At 43.1% G+C, this 27,726-nt stretch overlaps 1 protein-coding gene across 5 annotated transcripts in view; it reads left to right on the forward strand.

Moving 5' to 3' along the window:
* Positions 1-27,726, forward strand: part of Aff3 (ALF transcription elongation factor 3) — a 471,150-nt gene that overhangs the window by 213,776 nt on the left and 229,648 nt on the right. For all 5 annotated transcript variants that reach the window (XM_050134761.1, XM_050134764.1, XM_050134763.1 and 2 more), the window contains one exon: positions 18,596-18,643. In XM_050134761.1, coding sequence (XP_049990718.1) covers positions 18,596-18,643 — 48 coding nt within the window. The remainder of the gene's footprint in view (positions 1-18,595; positions 18,644-27,726) is intronic.

Raw genomic sequence — 27,726 nt, forward strand, 5'->3', positions numbered from 1 at the left:
TTTCCCTTCCCAACTCCTCTCTACCCGCTTCCAAAATCCACAACCTTTCTTTTCTCTCATTATAATAATGATGATGATGATGTTATTATAATAATAATAATGTTGATGATGATGTTAATAATAATAAACAAAATAGGACAAGACAAACAAAAGGGGGAGAGCCACAGAAAACACATACAAACTCTGACACACACATGTTTATGCAAACAGAAAATCCATGAAAATAAAGTTGATTTAACAGCTAGCATCCACGTGTAAGCGAATATATACCATGTTTGTCTTTTTGGGTCTGGGTTACGTCACTCAATATGATTTTTTTAGCTTCATTCATTTACCTCTGAATTTTATGTCATTCTTAAATAGCTGAGTAATATTACATTGTGTAAATTTGCCGAATATTTTAATACATTCATTATTCATTGATGGGCATCTAGACTGTTTTCAGTTTGGGCTGTTATGAATAGAGTAGCAGCAAACACAGAGCAGGTGTCTCTGTGGTGGGATAAAGGAAGCGTCTAGCATGGGATAGCTGGATCTTGAAGGTAGATCTAGTCCCATCTTCCTGAGGAACCGCCTCATTGCTTTCCATAGTGACTGTACTAGTTGCACTTCCACCAGCAATGGGCGAGTGTCTCCCATAGCCCACATCCTCACCAACATGAGCTATCATTTGTTTTATTAATTTTGACCATTTTGACTGGTGTGAAATGAAATCCCAAACTCATTTTGATCTTTATTTCCCTGATGACTAAAAACGTTGACTTTATGCTTCTGAGCCATTTGTGATTCCTCTTTGGGGAACTGTTTTTAATCTCAGTGCTCTGTGGTCATGTCAGATGTTTGTTTTCTCCATTGGCTCTGCGTCTTCTGAGCGCTGTAACTCTTACTGTGTCTTCTGTCCCTGGGAGATTTTTTTACTTTTAGACCACTACTCAGTTCTTTTGAGTTGGGCTAAAGGCACCCCTTTTTGATTTTCTTCTCGATGAGACAAGGCGGCAAGCACCTACCCTGAGATACTCATGGCATTTTCAACCTTGAAAATACTTTTAATCTTGAGACTTATATTAATCTTAAAAAATTAACATGCATCTGTTCCCACAGCCACATAAACACTGATTGCTGGCACGTATAATCGCAATTGAAGGCATAGATGTGGTCCATGATATGGGGTTTACACAGTTGGCCCTGCCACATGCCACATGTATGACCTTGAGGAAAATGCTCCTGTACAAAATGTGGGTCATAATAGAACATGCTTCTCAGAAGTGGGATCACTGAATGATGAGTGAGAAGCACTTTGCCCTGCGCCCGGGCATTCGTACTCTCTGGCGAGATTAGCAGTTATGACTGTGACTGGGTAATCAGTCTCCTAAGTCAGTGGTAAAAACAAGACGTGTTCAACAGTTCTCCCTGCCGCCTCCAAGTCCCGTCTTCTGGAACAGCTGATCCATCCGCTCCCCAAGTCATCTTCTACTTCAGAAAAGGTGAAATGCTTATTGTATTCAAGTACTATTCAAGAAATTGTAAACACTAAGGAATTCAATGGGGGGGAAGTACTCAAATAGAGAAAAGAGGCGTGCTTTAGAAACCATTGGGCTGAAGTAGAAATCACAAGCAGGGTGATTTTTTTTTTTAACCTGCTGTAGGGCCATATGGTTGCTGAATGTGTTGATGCTGCTTCTAAGATCCTTGAGTATTTTAAACTTGACATGTTATTTTTTTAATGATTTCAAACATCATTTCTTTCAGAGCCTTCCCCAGTGTTGCCGTAATACTGAGCAGATGGCTCGGCAGCGTTTACATTTGCATTTTGCAATACTGCCATGTTATTTGCAAAATTTCTTTTCAAAAACCTGTGATTCTTTCTCTACCTTTTCAGAATGGCTGCAGTGAAATTATAAATAGGGTCTTGGGCATGTGGAAATGGCGATTGCATATTGAATAGCTTTTCAGTTTTATATCGTTTTGTTTTGGTGTTTATACCCATTGTTATTAGCGCATGCTCTCATCTTAGGAATTCCACTCAGAAAATGATAAGGGGAAGAAAGTCCTCATCGTCCTTTCAGATGAGAGGTACATTAGTGCTGAGAGGAAGCCTAAAGTACCAGCACTTGCAGTCTGCTCTTTACTTTCATTTAGGCATATCGTATTTTCTATCCTAGTCATGTGTACGTGGTTATTGCCTGACCACTGCACAGAATATCAGCCCTCTACGAGAGGTAGACCCTGCTTGTTCAACCCTTAACTTCTGGCACCAGCAAAGCTCCAGTCCTCTGTGAATCGATGGGCACTGGAGTTAAAAACAATAGCCAACTTTCTAGGAACTATTACAAGTCAGCCAGTGCTCTGGGCATGGCTGCTTCCTTCTCTCTTTTGACTTTTGTCTTATTGTGGTGTGTTTTCCACCTTTCTGGTTGTCTTACTTCCTTGGTTTTGTTCTGTCCTATTTGTTTTCATGTTTTTGTTCTAAAACCCAACAGTTTATTATTAAATAGACAGTCTCCTGGGGCATCTTTTCATCGGGGGCACAGTGGGATTATTGCCCACATTAAAGCATTTCCTTGCCTAACAGGTTGGAAGCAGGAAGCAGGACAGGCTGTATTATCGATCTGCACTGACTCCAGGCCTTTCCTTTTCAAGGCATGTGACAATGGCACTAAGCCCACCAGTATCCCTATTAAGATGCCTTGGTGTCTTCTAATTGAGGAACGGGGGACTGCTGAGGTATCTGCTCAGCTCACAGGGTGGTTAATGTAGCAGGCCAGCCATGCCCAGCTGCTGTCTCACTACCTCCCCTTGGTGTGTTCCGCCCTTGATCATCATTACTCCCAGTCCGTGACAAGCATACGATGCCTTGCATTAACTGTCTCCGTGACTTCAGGCCAGAGCTCTTTGGTCTTAGAGCAAATGGAGGAGAAAAGTTAACTGTTGAAGGTTACACTCTGCTGTATCTAGAAAAGGACCATTTGCTCTAATTGTTGGAAGTGTTGGCAGGTTGTTTATTAGCAGAATAACAAATCCCATCTCTCAGCTCAGAAGTGCCGTGGGAGCTGAAGGTCTATGGCTGCGACCACGTGTCTAGAAGGTTTTAGACTTGGCTTCACTGGGTAGAGCTTATAGCCATTTACAGTTTCTGGGGAGAGCAAAAGGGGCACCGGCTCACTTGAATGAAAACTTTGATTTCTCTATAGCCAAAATTACAAAAAGAGCTAAAAAGCAAGAAGCTGTGTGCTTTGAGTTGATGTTTCTTTCCTCCAAGCCTCAATTTCACCACCAGTGAGTCCATGGACACCTCAAAACAGTGTTCAGAGTAGGAGATGCTATTATAAAAGGTAAATTCTAGCAGACACGGAAATTAAAAAAAACCACACACACACATACTGATGGTTTCCTGTAGTACTGCTCCCCCCCCCCAAAAAAAAAAACACAAAACAGAGCAAAAACAACAGATAAGAACTGAGAGATTTGGAAAGGGGCAGCTGAAGTTTCTCTGTGCACACAGTAGATCAGCAATGCTGGAGAATATGCAGATCCCCCAGTGTTTGCTACTTTAGCCCGGAGAACCTGGCTTGTCTACGAAGAACCAGTGCACTTGCTTAGCAAACAAGGCTCCACCTGTGTTTTGGTCCTTTGTCATAACCACTATTGTTGAGACCAGGTACTTCATAAAATAAAGAGGCTTATTAACATCTCATGGGGGCTGGTGGCCCTCATGACACCGGTGCCCTCAGCAGGGCTCTTGGCAGCCAAGCAGAAAGAGACACAGCTACTCAGGATGAGCAGCCCTGTGGTGTGGCTTTGCTCTTTAATAAACCAATCGCACAGCAAAACGAATTCACTCCACAAGAGCGTGATGAACCCCTGGATGGGCAGGGCCCATGCTGCTGCTCAGGGGTCTCTCCACCTTCCAGGAGTGGCTTACAGACCAAGCCCCTGCACCCAAACCTTTGAGGAACATACATTCTAAACCATATTTATATCATAGGTACCCAAGAGGGATTAATAACCTAAAACATTTTGCCTAAGTATCATATTTTTCTGACTGTTGATTTTTTAACCACTTGTTTGCTGCAAATTGTTGCTATGTTGATCTTCACAGTATGTTGGGAAGAAACACTGTATTGTACTCCTGTGGATAAAATCTTTCATAATTTGCTAAGCACGCAGCTGAAATACTCAAATTTAAAAACTGTGAGCAGGATTGTGATAGAGTGCCATGCTTATAATAAAACAATACACATCTGATCTCTCAAATCTCTACCTAATTCAGATAATTTATTGAATACTGTCATAACTCTTTAGTACTCTTGCGCTGATACTACCAAAATAGTCTTTGTAATCTCTTTAGGGGATTCACAAATAAATAACTCATCAGCCTGTCTGGCAATTTGCCTTTCAACCTTTTCTTAAACGAGCATTGACTGGAGAGAGCCAGAATTACACGTTCTGGTTTTGTTCAGTGTTGAGGCTCCTCCATGGGTCCTGGCATGCAATGCAGCCCCCTGAGCTGTGCCCCCCAGCTCAATGAGAATATCCTTAAAGGTAGAACAGATTTTGTATCTTTGAGTTTGTAACTGTTCTACTCATTTGACTTCTGATTGAAACCTGGAACCTGCAAGTTTGCCTGACAGAGTCATTGTCTTTTTTGGAGGTTCTAATTATGAAAAGAGAACTTACAGGAACCTAAAATGACCCGGGTGGTGTCCCCAGGATTTCAGGAATCTTCCTTGATCAAACCACACTCCAGCTTCAGGGAATCTGGCACCCTCTTCTGGCCTTTTCAGGCATCTGCATATGTGCATGCACACACACACACACACACACATACATAAACACTGTAAAAAATTTAAAAGCTAAATTAAAAATAATACAGAATGAGAAAGTTGAAGTGTTGAAAAGGTAGGAACAGCCCAGGAACCTCGTGAGAAGATTTGGGTTTGCAAAAGCCCATGACTCCTTTGCGCTAAACCATTCAGAATCTGGTATAATCTTTGAAATCCCATAGCAAACTTGGGGCATCTATTAGGTGGAGATGCATCTTCCTGCTACAAGGATATTTCTCTAAACATGGTTGGTGCAACAACCGTATCAACAGGTCCTTTTGATGCCATCAGTGGTACTTTTGAGACATCGTTTTGGCTTTTTTGTTGGTGAAGCTGCCGTTTAAAGTGGCTATGAAATCCCTTCTGATTTATCTTTGCAATTAAGGCCAGGCAAATTGAAATAAGCTTTGCTCTATGTCTGTTTTTGTTGTGGAATTACACTCTAAACTCTGCCTCACTCGTATTTACTCTGTAGACTGCCCTGCAGGCTTCCCCACTGTCCCCTGTGGCTGTAAGTTAGATACTCCTTGTCATTCAGTTCTTCACTTCCACTTAACTTCTCGGTGTCCATATTCAGCCTTAAGGGAAAATTCAATTGTTTTCTCAGTGCTAGAAATCAAGTCCCAAACTTCCTCTTATTCTTTGATGCTCATTGTGTTGAGAGAAAGGTCGGCAGATAGTGGAATTACCTTTGTTTCTCTAAGCATTTAAGCCATGGTGTTAGAGAAGGACCTTGACAGTTTTCATGTACTCCTGACTTAATTCGGCTGTTCTTGCTGGTTTTACAGAAGCCATTCATTTCTTGTTAAATCATTGCAACATAATCATTAGGAGGACAACAATTAGATTTTTTTTTTGTACCTAGCATTTCTGGTTTGGGTAAATGTGGTTGCTGGACACATGGACCAGAAGCAAACCCCTGGAGATCGAAGATTCCTGCTGCAGTGTGCCTTATCATCCCTTGCAAGAAAGAGAAAGAGAAGCCAAAGACTTGAGAAGAAGAATGGCCTACGCAAATGGCTTTTTTTTTCTGTGTGTACTATGGAGCTGATCTTATGGTGTTAGTGGGATATTAAAGAGGACACATTCGCTTTCTATGTACACAGAAGCTGTCATGGTATCCGTGTGTCGTATGCCATGGTATGATGTCTGTTTCTTTGCAAACTCTTGGTTTGCTAAAGGTAACTTCTTCCCGTGGAATGAGAGCTACATGAAGAAGGATGGAGGTACAAAGATTGCTGTATTTATAGAAATAGTTATGTTGTGTAGACAGAATGAGCCCTTCTGCCAGATCTCACCCTGAGGCTTTGGACGGAAAGACATGACGGAAAGGACTTTCTAGAGAGGACTACCAGATGACTTGCTCCAGTGACATTCTTCATGGAAACTCGGTGATGAGCAATCACTTCCAGGGGCTTTTCTGAGCCTGCCCAGATAAGAGGGAAATGCATGATTAATGCCCAGCTAATTCCTAGCCGACCCAGGGTCCAGAAGCAAACAAACTTGCCTCATGACAAGACCCACATACTGTGTCTCCAGAAATTGCTCAGAGCATAGACATCAGAGGGAGAAAGTAAAAGTTTTTGTCTCCTCAAGAACTCTTACTGGTAACCTGGAAATCCTTTCCCAAATAGGCAAGACACTATGGTGATGGACCCAGCAATGTAAAGCTGCAAATAACAAAAAGTAGCATCGTTAAATACTAAGCATTTAGATACAGGAATAAGGAATACCAAACTTGATTTCTGCCAGGTTTTCGGCTATTAACAATGTGAGGTGTGAATTCCTCAGTCTCGTTCCCCAGTAATTCTTACTCTCCCCTCCGACAGGCTTTGCCCTCTGCTCACGTCAGCTGGATGCAGGGTTTTCATTTGTTTTTTTGCATATATTTATGTCATGTTTCCTTGGAGTGCACTCATAGAAATAGTTATGTTGTGTAGACAGAAGGAAGCCTTCTGTCAGATCACAGAAACCTGAGACCTGTTGGGGAGGGTCAAGGAAAGTGGAGGTAAAGACTCAGCAGCCATGGCATACGACAGGCTGCTCATGAGTCGTATTTATCTTAGAAAAATAAATAAAATTAATGGACAGCTCCAAAGAGAATATAGGCTGGCCTATATTTATCCAAAAGCCTGAAATTTAAAATGCTCCAAAATCCCTAACTTTTTGAGAAATGATATGGTGCCTCAAGTGGAAAATTCCACAGCGATAGCTTGCAGTTAAAATATAGGAAGTTATTAACTACGTAAGGGCCAAGTAGATTGTCGGTAAAGTGCTTCTTCACAGGGGTAAGGAGCTCAGTCCTGATGTGCACTTGGAATCCCGAAGCTGGGGAGGTGAGGACAGGAGAGTCCCTGAACTTACTGGTGAGCCAGTCTAGCACAATTGGGTAAGTCCAAGCCACTGAGAGTTCCTATCTCAAATGAGGTGAACTCCTGAGGATGGCATCCAAGGTTGTCCTCTGGCCTCCATATGCACTCCCCACACACTTGCACCCCCATGCAAACACAAGACACGCATACATGTGCACACATACATATGCATGCAAAATTAATGTAAACAAAGCATGAATGAACTTTATGCTTAGTCTTGGGTTCCACTGCCGAGGTCACATAATTCATGGATGTATTTTTGTACTGGTTTATGTTTTGTTGGTGGAAAGAGGGAATGTCAGCTCAGGAATTGTCTCCTTCAGACAGCCCATTTTGCAATTTTGGGGAGCATGTTCTTGAATAATGATTGATCTAAGAGAACCCTGGGCACTGAGGATGGTACCACCCCTAGGCAGGAGGCCCTGGGTTGTACAATTAAGCAAACTGAGCAAGCCAGAAAGTGTATCCAGTAAGCAGCATTCCTGTGTGGTCTCTGCATCAGTTCCTGACTCCAGGTTCCTGACTCAAGTTCCTGCCTGAGCCTCTCCTGTTGATAACCGATAGCATGTAAGCCAAATAAACCTTCCTCCTCAGGTTGCTTTTATCAACTAGCACAATATTTGAACCTGAAATTGGAAATGCGGGTTAGAATGTTTTGGATAAGGGATTTCAGCCTGTACTGTCAAATGCACAGCTCCACCGTGCCGTTTCCATTCCTGGCTGAAAGAGGATTGATTATATGTCTAACCTGGGGACACAAATTAGAGCAGTCCTAAGTTTCTTTAATTGCCTAATTTCATCAGCCACATTCGATTACTCTTTCCAGCTTGCAAGTCTCTGTGTTTAGAATTTCATGGTTGGAGAAGGAAAATGTGCTTCTGATGACCAGTGATAACTGAATGTGTTTTCCTGGGCATTTTTCTTTATCCTTTAAGTGGATGTGTTTTAAGAGTCGTTCTACCAGCGAGCCTTCTGACGCTCGCAAAGAGCATATTATCTGTTCTTTATTAGATTACGAGGCAGATAGATAATTGGGGGCAGGATGAGATTCAGGAAGACACTAAATAGGAAATGTGCGTTTCAGATGTCTCCCTGAAGGCTTGCCTGGAGAGGAGTGTTGAACGGCTCAGTCTTGTCACCTCTCTTGAGCCTGCTGGTCTTCTCGCTGGGAGGAGTGATTTGAGATGAAAGAACGGAGGGGTCTTGCCATGCTCTTGTCCATGTGGATTACAAGTGTTCATTTAAGACTGCCTTGTGATTTCTTTACCCCCGTTGACCGGGCAGTGTGGAAGGCGACCCTGACTTCCAGCACTGGCCACTTCACTGAGACATGGCCCCACAGAAAAGCACTCTATATCAATTAGTGGCCGAGATGCAAAGTCACTATAGCTGGGTCTTATTTCTTCGTGACATCAATAGGCTTTTGATAAAGGGAAACACACTGATAGACCTCTAAACTTGCTTGCATGCATTGATTGAGATCATTAGCTTTCATTATCAAAATATAACTATAGCTGGGTGACCTGATCCTGTTGCTAAGAGTCTGATAGGGATATTAAATCATTGATTCTCTATCTAAAAATTACTAGGATTAAACATTGCGTAATTTGTTTTTTTTAAAAGAAATTTGGAATATTTTCATATGTACGATGATGTTGCATGGGTGAGACTAAGTCTAAATGAAATTTGTGGTTGCTGTGTACTTTACACACAAAAACTATAGAAAATCTTATGCAACATGTTTATGTACCTGCATTTTGATCATGATGCATCATTGGAGAGGAGATGTGGAATTCGCCACCTGCGACATTCTTTCCCGTGTTCAAGATACTTCAAATTGAAGTTTTCACAAGGGGGCGGTTCAGTCAGAAACCCTTTACTAATATTGCTTGCTCATGAAAGGTTTGATTTATGGGTGCCAGTGTGGGAATTAGGGAATTAAGTTCCTGTGAGTAGTGTATGTGCTGATAGGTATAAGTTTAATTTTAATGAAGTAAATAAATGTTGATATTCTAAGAATTAAGATTTAAGGCAGCCATCATTTGTTACTGTTTTCAGGAAAGTGAAGTCATCTCTCATGATACAGATGACCGCCCAGGTTTTTTTTTTTTTTACAATATTCAGAACTTTAATTTTTCGTGGTATTTGTTATTTTATTTGTCCATGTATAGTGTTTATATGAGTGCATTTTTATATGTGCATATAGATGTATGCACACATGTAGAAACCAAAGGTTGTCATGTGATAGTTTCTTCTTCTGTCACTCTCCATTTTATTTGTGAAGACAGGCTCACTAGTTGAGCCCAGAGCTCACTGATGGCCTACACTATGACTACCCAGTGACTTCTGGAGATTGTCTGCCTCTCCCACACTCCTGCACCAGTGTTATGAAGCATGCCACTACGCCTGACCTTTTACATGGAAAATGGGGATGCAATCTCAGGTCTTCATGCTTGTGTTAAACACTTTATAAACTAAACCATCTCCCCAGAACCCAGAAATTGTGATTTGGAAAAAAAAAAGTCTCGCTTTCTTTATAAGTATATTGGCGACTTATTTTGTCATTCAACAGGTATCATATAGTATCCTATAGTAAGTACCCTTGAGGTTGTACCAAGTGCTTTGCTAGAGCCTGGTTCTGAACACAATAATGAGAGGTAGAGTATCTGTAACTTGCTATATAAGCCTAGACTGTTTGTGAAGCCCAGACGGTTTCTTTATTTTATTCTTTTCATTAAAGGGTAGTATAGGTTGATTCTCCTTTGCCCAAAATATAACAGAACAGAAGTGTTGCAGAGTTCAGATCTCTTAAAATTTCTAATGTCTGCAAGATGTTTGGGGGACAGTTTTCACGTCTAAATATGAAATTCATTTAAGTTTTCAAATAAAACTCACATGCATAGCCTGACATTTTAAGTGATTTTTGTGCACATACTTGGATCCTACATGAGGTCTAATGCAGAATTCTCAACTTATAACATCATATCAAAAAATGAAAGCATTTTGAATTTCTGATTGTTGGATTAGTAATGTTTATAGTGTATTTGTTAGTATAGTAAAATATTAAAACGATGCTGTTTGTTGTGGGAGGTTTTCCTTTGGAATGATGGGAATATTCTATAAATAAATGTGAGTGACATGTGCATTGTAAGTAATACTCTGATGCTGCTTGGTAACACACTTTAAAATAGTGTTTGGCTTTCCCAACTCTACCAAGCTGGCCTTGAACTTGGGACAATACTCCTTTGAAGTATGGGATTACAGCGATGAGTCACTATGCCTAGTTATATCTTTTTAAAGTAATGTAGTTTGTTTTATTTTTCTTCTCCTATTTATTTGGTTTCACATTATGTGTTAGAGTCCAAAGGTATTTGCATCCATCAGGTATGATTTTTCAGTCCCTCAGTGGATTCCCTAAGTTTTTTCTTGTGCATACCTTAGTCCTTTCTTGTTAAAGTTAATCCTCATTTATTTTTCTTTGTATAGTGCATGAGATTTTCATAGTTTAAAATTGTTCATGCTATTACACAAAGGCACCATTGAGCTTTGTTTGTTAAAAAAGTATCTTACATGCAGTATATTTTGGCCGTATACTTTTCTCTTTCCCATCTTCTCCCAAATCCTTTCTCCTTACCCAACTTTATGTTCAATGTTCATGGTCTCTTTCTCCTCTCTCAAAACAAAGATCAAAGCCCAAACAAAAACTCAGTAAGACAAACAACAACAATAAAAAGTGCACACATACACACACACACATACAACCCCATTGGGTTTGTTTTGTATTGGTCACCTATTCCTTAGAGTGGGGGCATGCCCTAAAGTGTGGTAGATATACCCAATGTCACTCCATTAGAGAAAGCATTCCTCGCAGGTAACACTCAAATAATAGCTTTTGTGATTATGGAAGGGACTTTGTGTCCACTCCCCATTTTCCTTGCTGAGACTTTTCCTCATCTGATTATGTGTAGGCCTTGTGCATTCTGTTACCATTTCTGAGTTCATAATTGCATCAGTCCCGTGTCTGCAAGACACTGTTCTCTTGGAGTCAGCCTCAACTCGGGTTCTTACAATCTTTCCACATCTCCTTCCATATAGGTCCTTAAGCTTTGATGAGAGGGCTTTGATAAAGAGCCTCACTTAGGGTTGGGTGCTCCAGAGCCTCCATTCTTTGCACATTGTCTAGTTGTACATCTGCGTGAACTACATTTCCTGCAAGAGGGAGCTTCTCTATCTAGGGTTTAGCAATTCACTGATCTGTGGAAATGTTGATATGTCATTTTGCTGCTATGTGCATTTAGCAGAATAGGAAAACAATAGGTTTTCCCCTAGGGATAATAGTCTCAGATTCTTGACCTCATTAGCAGTGATAGGTATGGGTTCCATCTCATGTAGCATGCCTTAAATCCGTTTAAAGGGTGCTTAGTTACCTTCATAACATTTGTGCCACTGTTGGACCTGTAAATCTTGCAGGCTAGTCACTGTAGGTCTCAGTTTGTAGCTGAATGATATTGATGATTACTTTTTTTCTTCTGGTAGTATGCAAAGTACCTTCTAGCACCATGAATGCTAGTCAGTTGGAGGAAGCTTCTAGTTGTTTGTTAACTCACTTTCTCCGTGTTCAATGTCATAGTAAGTGCTGTTGTTAGCAGTAGGATCTTACTAACAGATAGTTGATGTATAACCTTGGCAATAGCTTTTGACTTGGGGGAGTAGTCTATGGCACCCATTTGATCAGTGACTCAACAATATAGAATCCATTCCTTGCAGGGGTTGTTTTGCTTGATGTCTAGCTGGCATCATTCTTTCCCACTACTTGGTGACAAAATTTAAATTCCCTTCATATATGTATATTTCTTAGAAAACTTGTACAGTTGTAGGTTATTTTGGTATGGCTTTTAGAATTCTTTGATGTTGCTTGTCTCTTCCCATATTCTCTCCTTTATTCTATCCTTTGCACTTAATCCTCCTCATCTACTTTCCCCTTTGTCTCTTTATATTATCTTGTTTTATTTCTCCTTTCTTGGGAAGAAGAACTAGAGAACCCTACCCTCGTCTCTGACTAGCTACCTAACCTCAGTTGTTCTAGTTGGAACACACATATCTAAAGTCTAAACGCTAACATCAACTAAAAGAGAAAACATGCAATATTTGGTGTGGGAAGTTCGGGGCTACCTCTCTCAGGATAATTGTTTCTAGCTCTTACCCATTTACCTGAAAACTTCGTAATTTTATTTTTCTTAACAACTAGATAATACTCCATTGTGTAAATGTACCACTTGTCGTTATCCACTCATCAGCTGATGGACACTGGGCTGTTTCTAAGTTCTGGCTATTATGAGTAGAGCAGCTGTGAGCATGGATGAGCAAGTGTCACTGTAGTATCCAGTCCTTTGACCATGTGGCCCAAGAGTTGTATAGTTTGATCTTGTTGTAGATCGATTTTCAGCCTTTTGAGGAACCTCCACACTGGTTTCCATTTTTTCAGTTGCCATTTTTAAGAACAGAAGTAAACTATTGTAGGTTTTACCAAGTATATGAGTAAGAATTCAGCAGGCTTAGCTGACCACAGTTTTACTTACTTGCCCTGGGATATGATACTTTCAAAGGTCCCTAAAATTAAATGCTAAACTCCTGTTGCATGCCTGGAGTACATACCATTAGTTCCAATGTTTTATGGAGTGATATGTGTTAATAATGTATTAGGGGTTTTGTATTTATTTTCATGTGAGATTGAGACTTCCTTTCTTCCTTTCTAATTTAATAAAAATAAATTGCATTGCTTTCTAAAACTTTCTACATGAAAGAGAAAAACTTTCGAAATACTTCAGTTACCTGGCTGGAAGCCCTTTGTGAAGGTGATTTTTTATGTTACTTGTTACCTCAGGCCTCTAAGTCCAAGCGCTTATTTCATAAATGAGCTTTTTTTCAAAAAGATTCCAATTTCATGTGTTTTTATTAATGTTGTGTTCTATGTTTGTTGTATCTATCATTTTAGACTTATGTGATTTTTTTTTTGTTCAAATGTTTTGTTTCCTTTCAGATTAGTTTATTTTTATTTTTGGTTGGTAGTTCCCTTAGTTTGTTAGGGAAAGGCAGGGGTGGATTGAGGATCTCCAACCGTGAGAGGCCTGCTTCTTTCCTTCTTTCTTAAAATGTCTTACTCTGATGGTCTGCTTGTGCCCTGTCTCTTTCTCATTCTGCAGTGAACCCCTGGACTCTGCAGTCTGCCCTTCAGTTGGTAATGATAATTCCACTGTTGCTCTTTTTACCTCTTATGATCGCCCTTTATTCTGCCCCTTTTACCTTGCGGTTGCTTGTCTCTCTCTCTGAGCGCCTGGATGTCTCACTGCTGGTGGTACACTAGGTAAGATTCCCGAGGCTGAGCTGCATGGAAATGGCAGAGCAGAAGGGACATGGGTGAGCAGCGCAGGTGAGGTTGGGAGGCTGAGCAGCAGAGATGAAACTGGCTCTCCAGCTTCAGATACAGGGAAGCAGAGTAAAGCCCTGGATGGTGGCATGTCAGGATAGGCAGAGAGAAGCAAAATCTGAGACACCGTGGGTCATCTTGTACTCAGAGCGAGGGCTACACCAGGACTTAATCTTAGAAATGGGGCCTCCCATAGAGTTGTGGTATTTCCTGGTGTTAGATCTTCGGGATTTTTTTAAAATAGTGTTGATAGAATACCCAATTGCTTTGTCTCAGGTTTTCTGTAAAAGAAAAGTAGTAAGATTTTTCTTAAATTGTCCTGTAGGAATATTTAGAGGTGTGTGTGTGTGTGTGTGTGTGTGTGTGTGTGTGTGTGTGTTATAAACAATTTCTAAATGTTCAAGGGTCTTTTGAGGATTTGCTGTCAGAGACGTGGTGAGGTTTTTCCTTGCAATGTGTCTGATGAAGAGTTAAACTGTTTTTAAAATGTGTCCTGCGTGCAGCTCTTCTCCTCTGCCATGCGATGCCATTTCACCCTGATTTGATGGAGCCTTTTCTCCTTAAGCCTTGCTCCTTCCAGTGCTCTGTGCTCGGCATGGTAATTAAGGCCGTGGGCTGTCAGGGACGCGGTGCTGCTGGCTGCCTCTTGAGATCTCCTTTCCCAGAACTTCAGTCCTCGCGTTTCCCTGGCAGGCTGTGCAGTGTGTGAGAGCGGTAGGATTCGGGGATGGCATGTAACAACCAAGGCTGCGGAGGAGAATCGGCCAGGGATGCTGGCTTTTAATTGAAGTTTAGTTGGAGTTTCAATGAGGTGAGACTGTTTTGACAGATTTCAGAATGTAATGATAGAAAAACGAAGGGGGGGTTCATCAGAGTCACAGTAAATACGGGGCAACAGCACAGCAACTCAGCATGAGACAACAGCCATGAAACCTCAACAACAACAACAACAAAAAATACCGAGTAATTAAAATTTACATTGTGCAGCCTCTTTCTCAGTGGGTACCTTTCCAAGGGAAGCACTGATTTTATTGGGAAAAACGCAAACACAGTTTTGGAGATGTAAATTACATGCACGTTTTAGCCTTGCTCATAAACACAGAAAGTTTTCACACTGTAAATATAATCAAAGCACACAATAGTAAAACTCAGACTTGAGAAAGATTCCCCCAAAAGGCAGAAAGCTTTTGCTGTCCCTTTCCCTCTCCTACTCCCCCGTCCTACCCCTTCTCTACATTTGGAAAAGGCCGGGTGGAATTTCATGGTCCCATTTCTGAGGATGTATTCCCTTCCTGTATGTTTTACTGGCTAGAAAGGACAATGGCTTTTGACTCTTTCTTTCCTCTCCGGTTTCCCTTCCCTTTTCTTTGTATATAATGTGGAGGTTAGTTGACTGATAGGCCATGGCTAAGTGTTGAACAATGTGTAGCATCAAAAAGATGAAGAAATTCACCTAAATGTTATCAGAATCCTTCCATTTCCCCACTGGAAACATGAACCTCAGCTCCACTATAGACAGCCCCAGGAGTGATCACGCATAGGATGTTTGCCTGGAATAAAAAAGTCACTAGGAGGCTGCTGAAGGCATGTGTGGTTCCTGCTTTGGCTGTTGCCTCTTGCTGCTGTGGTGATTTTGAATAGAGGAACCCTTTACTTCTTTGGATGATAATTTCCCTGTCAAACTCATTGATTTTGCGGGAAAGAACTCCTGGGTGCCTTTTGAATCAGACTTGCTTTGATATTATGCCCCATGGGTCCACCCCAGTGTCTCTGGAGCCCTGAAGATCCAAGCCAGTAGAGTACTTCTTTTGAGGTACCCTTCTTGAGTTTTCAGGAGAACTGTTGCACAGAAGACACAAGGGGGTCACTCTGCTCAGATTATTCAGGCTCTGACTCAAGAGTGGGGCTTCTTCAGACAGCCACTGGAAGCCCATTGTCTGGTCCTCACTCTGGTACCTTCTCTTGGTGGTCAGCTGTGTCTATCATGGTTTGCACTGCCGTTAAGGTGAACCAATGTCACAATCCTATGTAGTCCATCGCCATTGGGGACAGACGTGCTCCACAGTGCATCCGCTACACGTTTCTCTTTGTGTGCCCTTCCTAAAGTAAGGCAGTGGGAACTTAGAGGGCGGTAGGGAACATCACTGGAAGAGCAGTTGGTCCCCTACATACATCGTGGCGAGGGAAATTAAAATTTTATATTCAGAGAACCTTTTCATTTTTTTAATTAAAATATAATTATATTGTTTCCCCCCTTTTTTCCTATCTTTAACTCTTTTCCTTACATCCCTTGCTCTCTCTCAAATTTATTGCTGCTAATTCTTTAATTAGTGTGAGTGTGTTCCTAAATATAAAAATGACCTGCTCAATCCATATAATGCTATTTGTATGTATATGCCTTCAGGGAGGACCACTTGGTATGAGATTACCAACTGGTGTGCTCTTCTCTGCGGATGACTATTTCTCCCACTTTAGCTTTCTTAGCCCCTGTAGTTCTCTGTCTAGGGTGAAGACCCCATGAGACTTCCTCTTCCATGTTAGCCTGTCTGTCACTGCTCTTCTTGTACAGATCTTGTGTAGGCAGTCAAGTCCAGGAGACTTCGTGGGCGTGGCTTCTCTGACATCTCTAGGAAACCATATCACAGCAGACTTCCTGTCTCTTGATCTGTTTCTGCCTTCAGAGGAGGCTTCGTTAAGGACTTTAACCTGAAGTGTAATTTGAAGTGTTTTCAGTAAGTTGTTGTAGTACCTGGGTAATGTGAGACCACATTTTCCCTTCTAATTGTTTCTAAGGTAGAAAATAGGAAGTATATTGAGAGTTTAGTGTTTGCATTGTCAGCGTGTCCTCTCGGAAGAGCAGTTGGAGACTTGAATGTAAGGGAAATGGTTGTGGGTATGAAGATAAAATTTCCAACTGAGACCACTAATTCTTCCCATTACACACCAGAGGGGCCATTCCACGGGCTCACGAAACCCTGGCCTGACGGAGACTTTTCTTTTTAATTAATTAATTAATTTATTTATTAAAGATTTCTGTCTCTTCTCCTCCACTGCCTCCCATTTCCCTCCTCCTCCCCCAATCAAGTCCCCCTCCCTCGTCAGCCCAAAGAGCAATCAGGGTTCCCTGCCCTGTGGGAAGTCCAAGGACCACCCACCTCCATCCAGGTCTAGTAAGGTGAGCATCCAAACTGCCTAGGCTCCCCCAAAGCCAGTACATGCAGTAGGATCAAAAACCCATTGCCCTTGTTCTTGAGTTCACAGTGACTGAGACTTTTCTAAGTAGCCGTTGGTGCTCTTACCCACAAGCTTCTGTTTCTCAAATTAGCCTGTGCCTGCTGTGAGAGTTGGCTTATTTCAAGGACAGTGCTTACGATTGGGGAACATCTGTCAATTAGAATTTCTACAGCTCGACATCAGGCATCCTACACTCTAGTCTATGCTGTGGTAATTTATGGGCTTTTTTTTTTTTCCAAAGTCATGTCAATTTCTTGGTCCTCAGTTCGCAGGGGCAGACAAATCACTAATCCTATGTCAGAGGAAGTTGGAGTCACCTGAGACTTTTTCACATCTAGCATGCTGACCATGTTAGATGGTCAGGACCAGAAGTGAGGCGGCATCCATCTCTGTAGAGTAAGTAGATTCTGATGAAGTACATTCATGTACCTCAGAAGATCAGGCAGATGCTAGATTTCAGAGTAGCATTGGCTGTGTAGGAAGACCGTTTCACAGAAGACAGGTTTAAATAAGAGGACCACAGAAAGGAAATGCATTCATTCCTTCCTTAGGTTCACATCATCTGACATGCATAGTATAGACAGTATATACCCAGTTTGGAGTGACACAGAGACTTTGCACATGGGATGTGTTCTAAATAGGGGGATAGTTCTGGGTATTGAATTGCAGTTGTGGGGAGGCTAGGATGACATAGGGCATATACGGAGAACACCAGGGTCAAGTATATCTACTTTGAGGGAACTGTGGGTGAGCTATGACCCAACGGATGCTTCAGAATTAGCTACAGAAACTACAGAAGGCACAGATGGCGTTCCTGGAGGAAAAGGAGTTGTGAAGAAAGGGCAGTGGGTTTGATTGACAGAGCACAAAAATGTCCCATTCTGGTATGTCACACTATGCTGTGGTTGGGCACCCTTGAATTACAGCACCCGCAGAATGACTTCCCTGGGACCACAGGCTGCACACCCAACAGTAGATGCTCATTGCTTTTATGCTCCCATAAAACCACGTCCTCTGCTCTTGGCTGTGTAACCAGCGGTAACTAAACAAGAGTCTATGGAGCTTAACATTTTCTCCAATCAGCTGTGACCCGAGGCCACCACCTCAGAGCTGCCTACAGTACAAGCGTGACAGCAGAGCAAGTGGCTCTGGTAAGATCCGACACCAGCGTACTTGGCAGTGCCCAGAGGATTGTGGCTGCTCTCATTTGGTATTTAGTTTTAGACTCACCCTGCCTCTCAGAGGTAGGATTTGAGGGCTGTGAAGAACTAGGCTTCTGTTTAAGCTGAGGTAACCACCATACCCATCTGGTCCATGGCGTGTATTTCACGGGTAGACTGGATCTGCTCTGTGGTAAAGTCAGTGATTTCCACACTTGAATGAAGCCCAGGGTGGATGGCTCTCAGAACTGTGGAGCTTTGTGTGTGTGTGTGTGTTTCTAGGAACTTCCCCACTTAAATGAACATAGTGGGAGAGCTCTGAGCAGAGTCTGAGGACATGCATATGGATGTGGTTCTGCCTGCCAAGAAAGGGGAAGCAGGCACAATGGGAACTGCCCAGTGAGCACTGGCCATCCTGGCAAACTCCTCATCAGCACTCCCTGCCTTCAACCTTCCCTTAGGCCAAGACTGCCTACTCCCCTGCCCCCCAGCCCCACTAACTTGGAAATTTGCTTGTCATCCTCTTTGTGGCCATCCTTCCGTTCCGTCAAGACTAATTTATTTTTCCTTTGCTTTCAGGAGAGTAGATCTGGAGAGAGCAACAGCTGTGTGGAAGAAATAATTCGGGTAAGGACACTCTTTAAAACCGAATCAGTGTGTCAGCCACGCACAGATTTCCAGCAGAAGGAAGTCCTGTGGCCACATTACCCAAGGGCTCCTTCATGGTTTGTTGTTTGATGTTTACCTGGTCTGAGGACGCTCATCCAAGTCACCTGAGTGACACCTCCTGGAGTAGCCATTCCTTTCAGGGTTCTAGGAGCTCACTCAGGCCTGTTGCTTTGAGGTGACGCTAAAGTGATGAGCTAGATGACCAAAAACAAAAAATAAAAACAGAAAAACAGATGTTAGTTGAAAAAATATAGCAGGACTTACATCTGTATGCACCCATTTATCATCCACGCAACCTTTAGTGCTACGTTCTGAGTCAGGCCGGAGCTGCCTTGTGATTGTTCACCTGAGCTTCATTAGAATCAGAGCGCCTGACCTAAGATGGTGCGAATATATTTCTGGAATGTATTTCTATGTGTGTTGCACATTATTAATTTCTTTGGTGCTCACTTTGCCTTCCTCAAGCCAGTTTCACACACAGACGGACAGGCTGGGCTTTTGCACGGTGTTTATGTTTTCCCGAGTGTTCCAACTCATAATCAAGAAGCTGCCATCAACCCGTAGTTTTACTTCACTCGTATTTTTTTTTCCAGGGGAAATCACCTAAAAATTTACAGTTCTTAGAAATCTGATATCACACTGGGCAAAACACCAAAATAAATTACGCTGGATGGTGTAGTCATTTCCTGTAAAGAGGAGAACATCAACATGTTTCTACCTTTTGGACATCCTGTGTGTTTCTTCGCGAATTACCAACACACTGCAATAGTATTATATAATTATTTGACTTACAATTCATACCTTCCCATACTGTTCTCAAAAATGGATATTTTTCTTCCCGAAAAGTGTTACTTCACAAATAAATCTTTCTAAATTCCCAAGGTGGTCAGAATAATGAAAATGAGTATTTTTTAAAATTCATAATGATTTTTTCCTCTGAAGAAAACTATTTTTTAAAACATGAAGCTTCATTTCTGACCTTTAATTATATTGAGTCCATATTTTATTTTTTAAAAATCCTTATTGCCTGTTTTGTTTCCGATTAAACAGTGGATAGTATACGATGCTGATAAACCTCCTGTTTTCCTCTTGTTGGGGCTAAAGACTCCACACTCCTTTGGTTGGTTGTATAGTCTGTGTTTGTCTACCACTCTCCCCCTGTGTCATTCGACATGCCTCCGTAAATCATCTTTGGTTCGTTCTGGAGAAATTTGTCATTTGTCATCCCCTCTCCTTTCGTCTTCCTCTTTGCTCTCCTGAGGGGGTCTCGCGGAACAGCCTGGAATCCACGGTTCTGCCTCCACTGCCCAATTGCAGGGCTTACATGGCTGTGTGCTCTCCTGCTCAGCCCTGGCCTTTTTTGTTCTTACCTGTAGACAGGACTTGAAAGAAAGATGTACATAATTTACACATCAGAAAGTTACACTGTAGGACGTTGAAACTCATTTTAAGTAAAGCAGATTCCTTCAGTGACGTTCAGAGTTTTGACTTTTTCTAAAGAGAACTAGGGAAAGCCTTGGTGTCTCCATCCACCCTACTCCTAACCCTCCTACAACAGTGGCTTACAACCCCCCACTTGGTGCTCCCTATGCCACAGCCCCCTCCATGCACGTGGGGCACAAAGAAGACTGGAGCTGTGGAGTCGATGGATTAGTGTTTACAGATGGACTAACTGGCCCTGTGTGGGGTGGCCGTATGAGAAGATGGTGAACTAATTGAGCTCTCCTCCTCTTAGAACCCCTGAGAAGTCCTGTACTAGAGAAATGGTAGTGGTATCAGTCATGGGCGGAATCCCTTGAGCCAAGTCCCACACTCTTCTGGTGCTGCTGGTGGTAGCTGGTAATGGATGGGTTACTGGAAGATGCGGTGTCCCCAGTGAGACCTGGCCTTTTTCCTGCTGTCCCTTGCCTCACTCAGTTGGTGACTCTTCACAGTCATCTTTCCTCCTAGGACAAGCACGGGGCTCCTTTTCACTAGCAGCCCAGCACACTGCTTATCTGACACACACCAGCACCCCTCTGAGACCGAGGAAAGGAATGGAATGACCCTCTGAGTGAAAACCATAAAAGCCACCATGCCATGTTTGCTGAGTCATGGCTGTGGTTGGTTGTCCTTTTGAGGTCTGGTTTCCATGGATAGCCTTTGTAATGCCCAATTTTCTTTATAACTTTTCTGCCCTGTGACTAACTTGGGGAAACCTGATGTGGTCAAGGCCGTCAGGAGTACTTGTTTGAGGCCATGCTGTTTAAGGGATAGTGCTCTCTTGTGAAGGAAGCAGAGGGCCTTAAAAATGGCTCAAAATGATGACAGTTGGAGTTCTCATGTCCTTTCTGTGTGGAAAGGCAGCTAGGAAAACGGTAGTGGGCTAAATAGATGTGGCCCCTTGCTTTGGTAGAATTGTCTGCCTGCCAGCAGAGGCAGACACTAGTATTCCAGAGATCCAGTTAGGAAGTACATTACACCAGCTGTGACAGATTCTCAGGAATTGATGTGACCTTACCATATGCTGTATGACCTTTCTTGTGGTTGAGGCTGGTCTCACTGGTAGTTACAAGATAAATAGGACATGGACTGAGGAATGATGGGGGCCCCAAACAAAGGAAATGACAGAGTTCAGCCCGTCAGAGTGCTGTGAGGACCAGGTAGACCAAAATGACTAGAAAGTTGGTGGATAGAGATAGGAGGGGCTGGATATTGCTGGCCCTTCAGGCATGTGTGTTCAGGTCTTGTGGAAGGACCATAGGGTGGTATGGTCACATTGGTGATTTCTGTTTCCTGTTCTGACTGCCGTGGAAGGTGAAGGGAAGAGGTAAGCAGACGTAGCCATAAGGGTGGAAACCATTGAAAGAGTGTGGAGCAGAGCTGTTGGGAGGGACGCTCTCCAGGTGAGCAGTGGGGGCACTTAGGATCACTCCTATTTTAGGAGGAGGGGGAAGAGGAATCCATTTATAGACATACCAAGTTGAAAGGCATTTGGGGCATCTGAAGAGCAGAGACGAACAGGTAGGTGAGTGTAGATCACAGCAGATGGCTGAGCTATTTGGCAACACCACAGACCCACTACATTTTCCAGGAGAGAGGCTAGAAACCAGGAAAACAAGAACATAAAGGCCCAGGAAGGAAATTCCTCCTGTAAACAGAAGTGAGGCATGAGTGGAAATGAACGGCAGGGTAAAGGCTTAGAAGGATGGGGAGTCAGGGCCAGCTCTCAGCAATTGGAAGGAAGGAAGCTGGGGCGTTCTGCTGGAGCAGGGATTCCCGTTTCCATGTGACGGCAACATGAACGCGCCAGACCATGCCTTGCGTCACCTGCCATACTCACACAGGTTTATGGCTCACACTGCCCCTTAACTTCTGCATCTTCTCCCCTCCTTTAGTTTTGCTGAGGTGACTGTTTCCAAATCATGTGGATATTACAATGCATTCTAAAGTACAATTATTTTTTATTCTTTCTGAGAGAATTTTAATCCTGGGACTTAATAAATCTGTGCATAGTTACAGAATTCTCTTGTCCAGGGGCGAAATTATCACTGAGTTCTGTGGCCATAGGCCGTAAGTGCTTGAGGCCCTCGTGGCTGACATGTGCTCACAGTAGACAGTTCTGCAAATCGTCCTGTGTCCCCCCCCCCCCCGGGAGGCTCAAGTGGTGTTATACCTTAGAGCCTTTCGTAGCACCATCCATTAACATAGAATGGCATTACCATTTGTTCATCCAATAAAAGCCATTTACAGCATAGTGGAAGGAGTGCAGGGCTAGGATCCAGGATACCCAAGGTTTATACGTGAAGGTTTTAGATTACGCGTTGCTGAGGGCACCACCACAAAGTGCTTGAGATTCTGGTTTGAATTTAGAGCCTATTCGAGTGTAGCAGCATCTGAACAGATTCCCTTCCTGGCTATCATCTTTACTCACTAATTTAATTCTAGTGCGCTATGAGGTATCCATCGTGGGGATTTGCGTAGAGTTGCATACTTCTGTTAATATGAAGGGGGTAAACGGTACTTGTTTAGATTCTAGGGATCCGTTTCCTGACATTATAGTGGAATGGCCTTCATGCGAGTGCAGGGAAATCATTTTTTCCCCATAGCTTTCCAAAAGCTGAAGATCCCGCCACACAGCATCCCCGGAGAGGTTTGCACATCACGAGCAATGTCATACGGCCTGCACTCAATACAGCCTGTCACATGGCCAGACTCCGGGTGGCGGGACAACAGAGGCCTTGTGCTCAGACATCTCCGTGCTCCTTGCCCCAGATGAAAACATATTAGCTACTCTCTGCCCACTGGAACACGAGAAACAAAGAGATACCTTGTTTTCAGTGGCTTGCTTGGGTCACTTGGAGAACTGGTTCAGGTCACCTCTTTTTTACTGCAGGCCAGAGCGGCTTTTTATAAAAGTTTGTACTGTTTCTTTTATAATATTTTAATTTGTTTCCAACACTAAAGATTTAATTCCTGGCAAACTGAAGTCCACCAATAACAAAAATCAACCCAGGGAGACCTGTCAAGGAATAATACTAATATATTCCATTATTTATTATAAAAAAATAAGCCAGACAGTGGCATTGTACACTTTTAATCCCAACACTTGGGAGGCAGAGGCAGGCAAATCTTTGTGAGTTCGAGGCTAGTCTGGTCTACAGAGAGAGTTCTAATACTGCCAGGGCTCCAAAATACAAAAAAAAAAAGAAAAAAGAAAGAAATATGACTAAGAAATTAGGGCCTGGAAAGATTGCTCAGTGGTTAAGAGCACTGGCTGCCCATCCAGAGGACCTCAGTTCAATGCTCAATACCCATGCAGCAGCTTACAATGTCTGTAATCCACCAGGGAACCTGGCACCCTCACGTAGACATACATGCAGACAAAACATCAATGCACATAAAATAAAATAAGGAAATTTTGGAAAGGATGAAGAGAGGACAGATGGAAGGAAGGAAGGAAGAAAGGAAGGCAGGCCAGATGTTAATATAGAAAGTTCAGTAAAGCAAACTATAATCCTAGGCAAGGATAAATTCAGGCATTGCATAGTGTTGTATTTTATGTTTTCTCTTTGCCCTGGGTATCTGAATGTTAAGGACAGAACTTACACATGTTTATATTTCACTTTACATCTGTAGATAAATTTTTAATTTAAAAAATTGATAGTCCAGAAGTCCTGCATAAAGGACTACATCCCACCTGCCAAGGGCATCCAGGTGACTCATTGCAGGGCCACCTGGCCACTCTCTACATGCTACGCTCTGATTCTAAAGGAGTTCAGTCTCTGTAAGAGAGGTGGGTCTGACCCCATAGGCCCTGGGTTCTGGAGCCCCTTCTGAGAACATACTGCGTCAGCTTGCAATATCTTCGTTTCTTCTCAGCTGCACAGTTAGGGACCATGCGGTCACTTCTGGATGGTAGAGTTAGTTAACCAGGAAAATGTCAGCAGTGAGGTTTTAGTTTCTGTCCTAGCAGGGGAGGCACCCCAGTCTGTTCATGAGTGTTTGTCAACATTCGCAGTAATGCTGTAGGGTTTTATGACGCCCTTTGGGAATTTCAGTGTTGCAGTAATGACTGCGTCGTCAGAAGCATTCCGTTTTTATATGTGTTCCGTATATGAGACCAGAAAGTAGTCAATGTGCTTGGTGTCCTGGGTACCTGCTGAGCACAGGAGAGGCTCAGTGGGTGCAGGAAGCAGTTTAGTAGAAGAGAACAGAAGAGGGAGCCAGCAGAGGTGTGCTCTGGTCAACATCAGCACTCAGAGGCGGGTGGCTTGCAGAGTCCAGCCTCCGCCAGCACGGAACAAGATGGTGGGGTCAGAGTGAAGCTGAAGTGGTCGTCTGGCTCGCCTCTGCCCAGGCCACAGGACTACCCATTGCCTTTCCTATAACCCATCAAAATGCTCGGGCTGTCCTCATTATTTTACCTTTTCTGTGTTTACGGAAGCAGTTTCAGAAGAATAGGTGCTCACGTGAGAGACATGTGTGCTAGGAAGTGAGCAGGCTTGTCTGTGCCCGCAAGTGAGATTTACCGCTGCGGTGTTGTTTTCATAGAGCAGGAAATATTAATGCAGACAAAATCACAGTAGGAAGTCATACTTTAAAACATACAAATCACCCTCAAAGACATCACTTATTTTTATTTCATTTCTTTGAATTGACAGGTTAAAAATAACATATGTTTTAGGGGAACTAGATTCTGGTGTAGTGTCATGCAATAGGATGACACATTATATATTACAGAAGAAGTTAGAGAAAGAATTTCAAATGCTCTTTTTACAACAAAGAAATGATAGACATTTAAAGGGGTAGTGTATCTTTACTGATTTACACATTATGCAATGTTTATACAAATTTTATTTTACTGCTAGGGAACCCAGGGGCTTGCACCTGCCAAGTATGTTCCAAGCTATACAACTGCACCCCTGACCCCCACAATCTGTTTTCAGTATGGGTTTCATTCAAGTGCTCTTCTCTAGTGAAAATTTTAAGATGCTGCACTGGAACCCAGGGCCTTGCCAGTGCTATGTAAGCCTCCTGATACTGACTGAGCCACAGCCTTAGTTCCTGATTTTATTTTTCTTAATGATTTATTATTTAACATAAAACATTTATATGTTTAATAACTATATATGTTCATCAGACTTTGAAAACTTTATAACAGGGGCTACAGAGATAGTCCAATGGTTAGCAGCATTCATGCTCTTCCAGAGGAACCAGATTCAATTCCCAGTACCCATATGGCCACTCAACAACCATCTGTACCTCCAGTCCCAAGAGATTAGATGTCCTGTTCTAGTCTCCATGAGTACCAGGCATGAACACGGTGCACAGATATGCGAGCAAAACACTCATATACGTAAAAAAAATTGATAAGTGAAAGTTTCTTAAACTTACAACATAGAACATCAGCTTTAGAGTTATTGTATCATAAGGCATTGAGAAGGCTTAGGGTCCCAATCAAGAAGCATCTTAGACATGAATATATCTGCTAAAGTGACGTCAGCACTTAAACTGTGAAGACAGATGAGATCGCACTTGCTTGCAGAGATATCTGGGAAGTGTTTACGTGCGTGTAAACTCGGTGTCAGTTAGCCCCCAGCATAAAGAGCGCTCATCTGTGGCCCACTTCATCTGCCTGGCATTTTCAGTTCTCACTCTGACCTAGAAATCCCATCCAACAGATCGCACCTGCAAATAGGTCCTCAAGGCTACCTCACGAAGCCCTGTCCTGGTACCATTACCGCTCAGATCCCCTAAGAGCATTGTGTCCCCGCCACTCAGAATCTTTGCCAGTGTTAGTGTGCGAACTGCATGGCCCTAGTAAGGTCAGACCATCTTCTCAGACGGGTTCTGCTGCTAGCTGGACCAGCATACCTGCTTGATCTGTATTTCCACTGGCCTTAGCTGCTCTGGGTTATTTCAGGTCTGTGGGGAGCAGTAGCATGTCCAAGCAGCCAGCAGTGGAGGCTATACCATGGACCCTATGCCATGCATTAGGAGGTGGGGCCCCTGGTTTCTACCAGACCTGCCTTCCAGGGTAGGATCACAGCAATGTTCTCTTCCTTCAAGGCACCCCCGACTAGAGCTCACTGTCAGCATGATGTTCCCAGACAGAGCATCTGGTAGTCTTACCTTATCCTCATAAGTATTTTCTCAACCTTCATCCTCAATTCTCAATTCCCCAAGGGACCTTTTTGGGGCAAGGGCGTTTGGGATAGAACCAACCCAGGGACCTACATGGGCTAACTAGCAATCTACAACCAATTTAACCCCAGCTCTCAAGGAAGCTCTTTAGTAACATTTTTCTAACGTCCTCCTCATAGGATTCTTGCCACCCCAGATGCTCTGTATCTGTTTAGATGTTGGACCCATATCTGTTGGGCTTTCTGCTTAAGGGAAGCTTTTCAAACTGAAGAACTGTTTGGTGTGACCAGCATTTGGGAAGGTTTAGCTAGGTTGGGCCCTCTTTGCTTGATGTGCCCTCTGCCCCAGTGTGTCCTCACTTGTACAGACACTTCCCATTCCCTGTTCTAGGCAGACCAGTGTCTCCCTTGGATGTGCTAGGACTAACTGACTTCAGCTTCTCACGGTCCTGGCTACCAGGACAGCTCTGAGTGAACCCGGCAGAACCCCACCTTCCTGTAGTCCTGTAATCCAGGCGAGACACTTGCGTTCATCTGTCTCAGCCCTCCAACCTTCTCTGTGCTCTCTTTCCACTTGGGACCAATCCTCTCCTGTGATCAAGTCCCATCCTCTGCTGAAGCTGACTCAAGAGGTAGCAAGCGTTTCCACTGACTTGTAACCACGGTCTCCCAGCTAGCTTCCGCACTCAGAGTACACTTGTAAATGTTCCAAAGTATTTCAGTGTACAACAACAGCTAAATCATAGGAAAGGAGCGGGTTTTCTCCAGAGCCACATTCCCTGGGGCTCTTCCCTCCCAACCCCCCTAGGTAGGCCAGTCTCTCAGCAGCTTTACTTTGTTTGCATTCACCCCTCCACTGCCTAGCTTTCATCTACCATACCTGTAAATCCATGTGTGGCCCCGAGCATACTCATCAGGAATTACAGGGATGATGCTCACCACAGCACCTGTGAGCTTTTACCATCTCACCCAACTATACCCTGCTCTATTTATTCCTTGCTTTGTGGTCCTTCCTTCTTGTATCCATTTTGGATGCCGGTTTTTCTTGGGTTATCTCCTGCCATTCTTCTCTTAGGCTATCTCTTGCACACTGCCATCCCTTGGCTCCTGATAAAGGCTTCCAAGTGCTGGTAGGTGTCAGATGCATGACTTGAACCCAGCTCTGTGTCCTGAATTTCATGTTCACCAGTCCAGCTACCCACATTTTCACGTGTCATGAACACCTCTCCCTTAACTTTACCTCACACCTCTACCACCCTTTCCTCCGGTGTGAATTATTGCAGTCACATAACTGCTAACACACTTGGGTTTTTCTCTCCTATTGTCATCTCATTCAGTTCTTCCCAGATCTGTCAGCCCTTGCTTCCTCAAACAGGTCTAGTCTCTCTCTCTGTCTCTCTCTGTCTCTCTGTCTCT

Source organism: Alexandromys fortis, unplaced genomic scaffold (genome assembly GCF_014885135.2).
Source record: "Alexandromys fortis isolate MF-2015 unplaced genomic scaffold, M_Fortis_MF-2015_v1.1 scaffold_20, whole genome shotgun sequence".
Taxonomy (NCBI): Eukaryota; Metazoa; Chordata; class Mammalia; order Rodentia; family Cricetidae; genus Alexandromys; species Alexandromys fortis.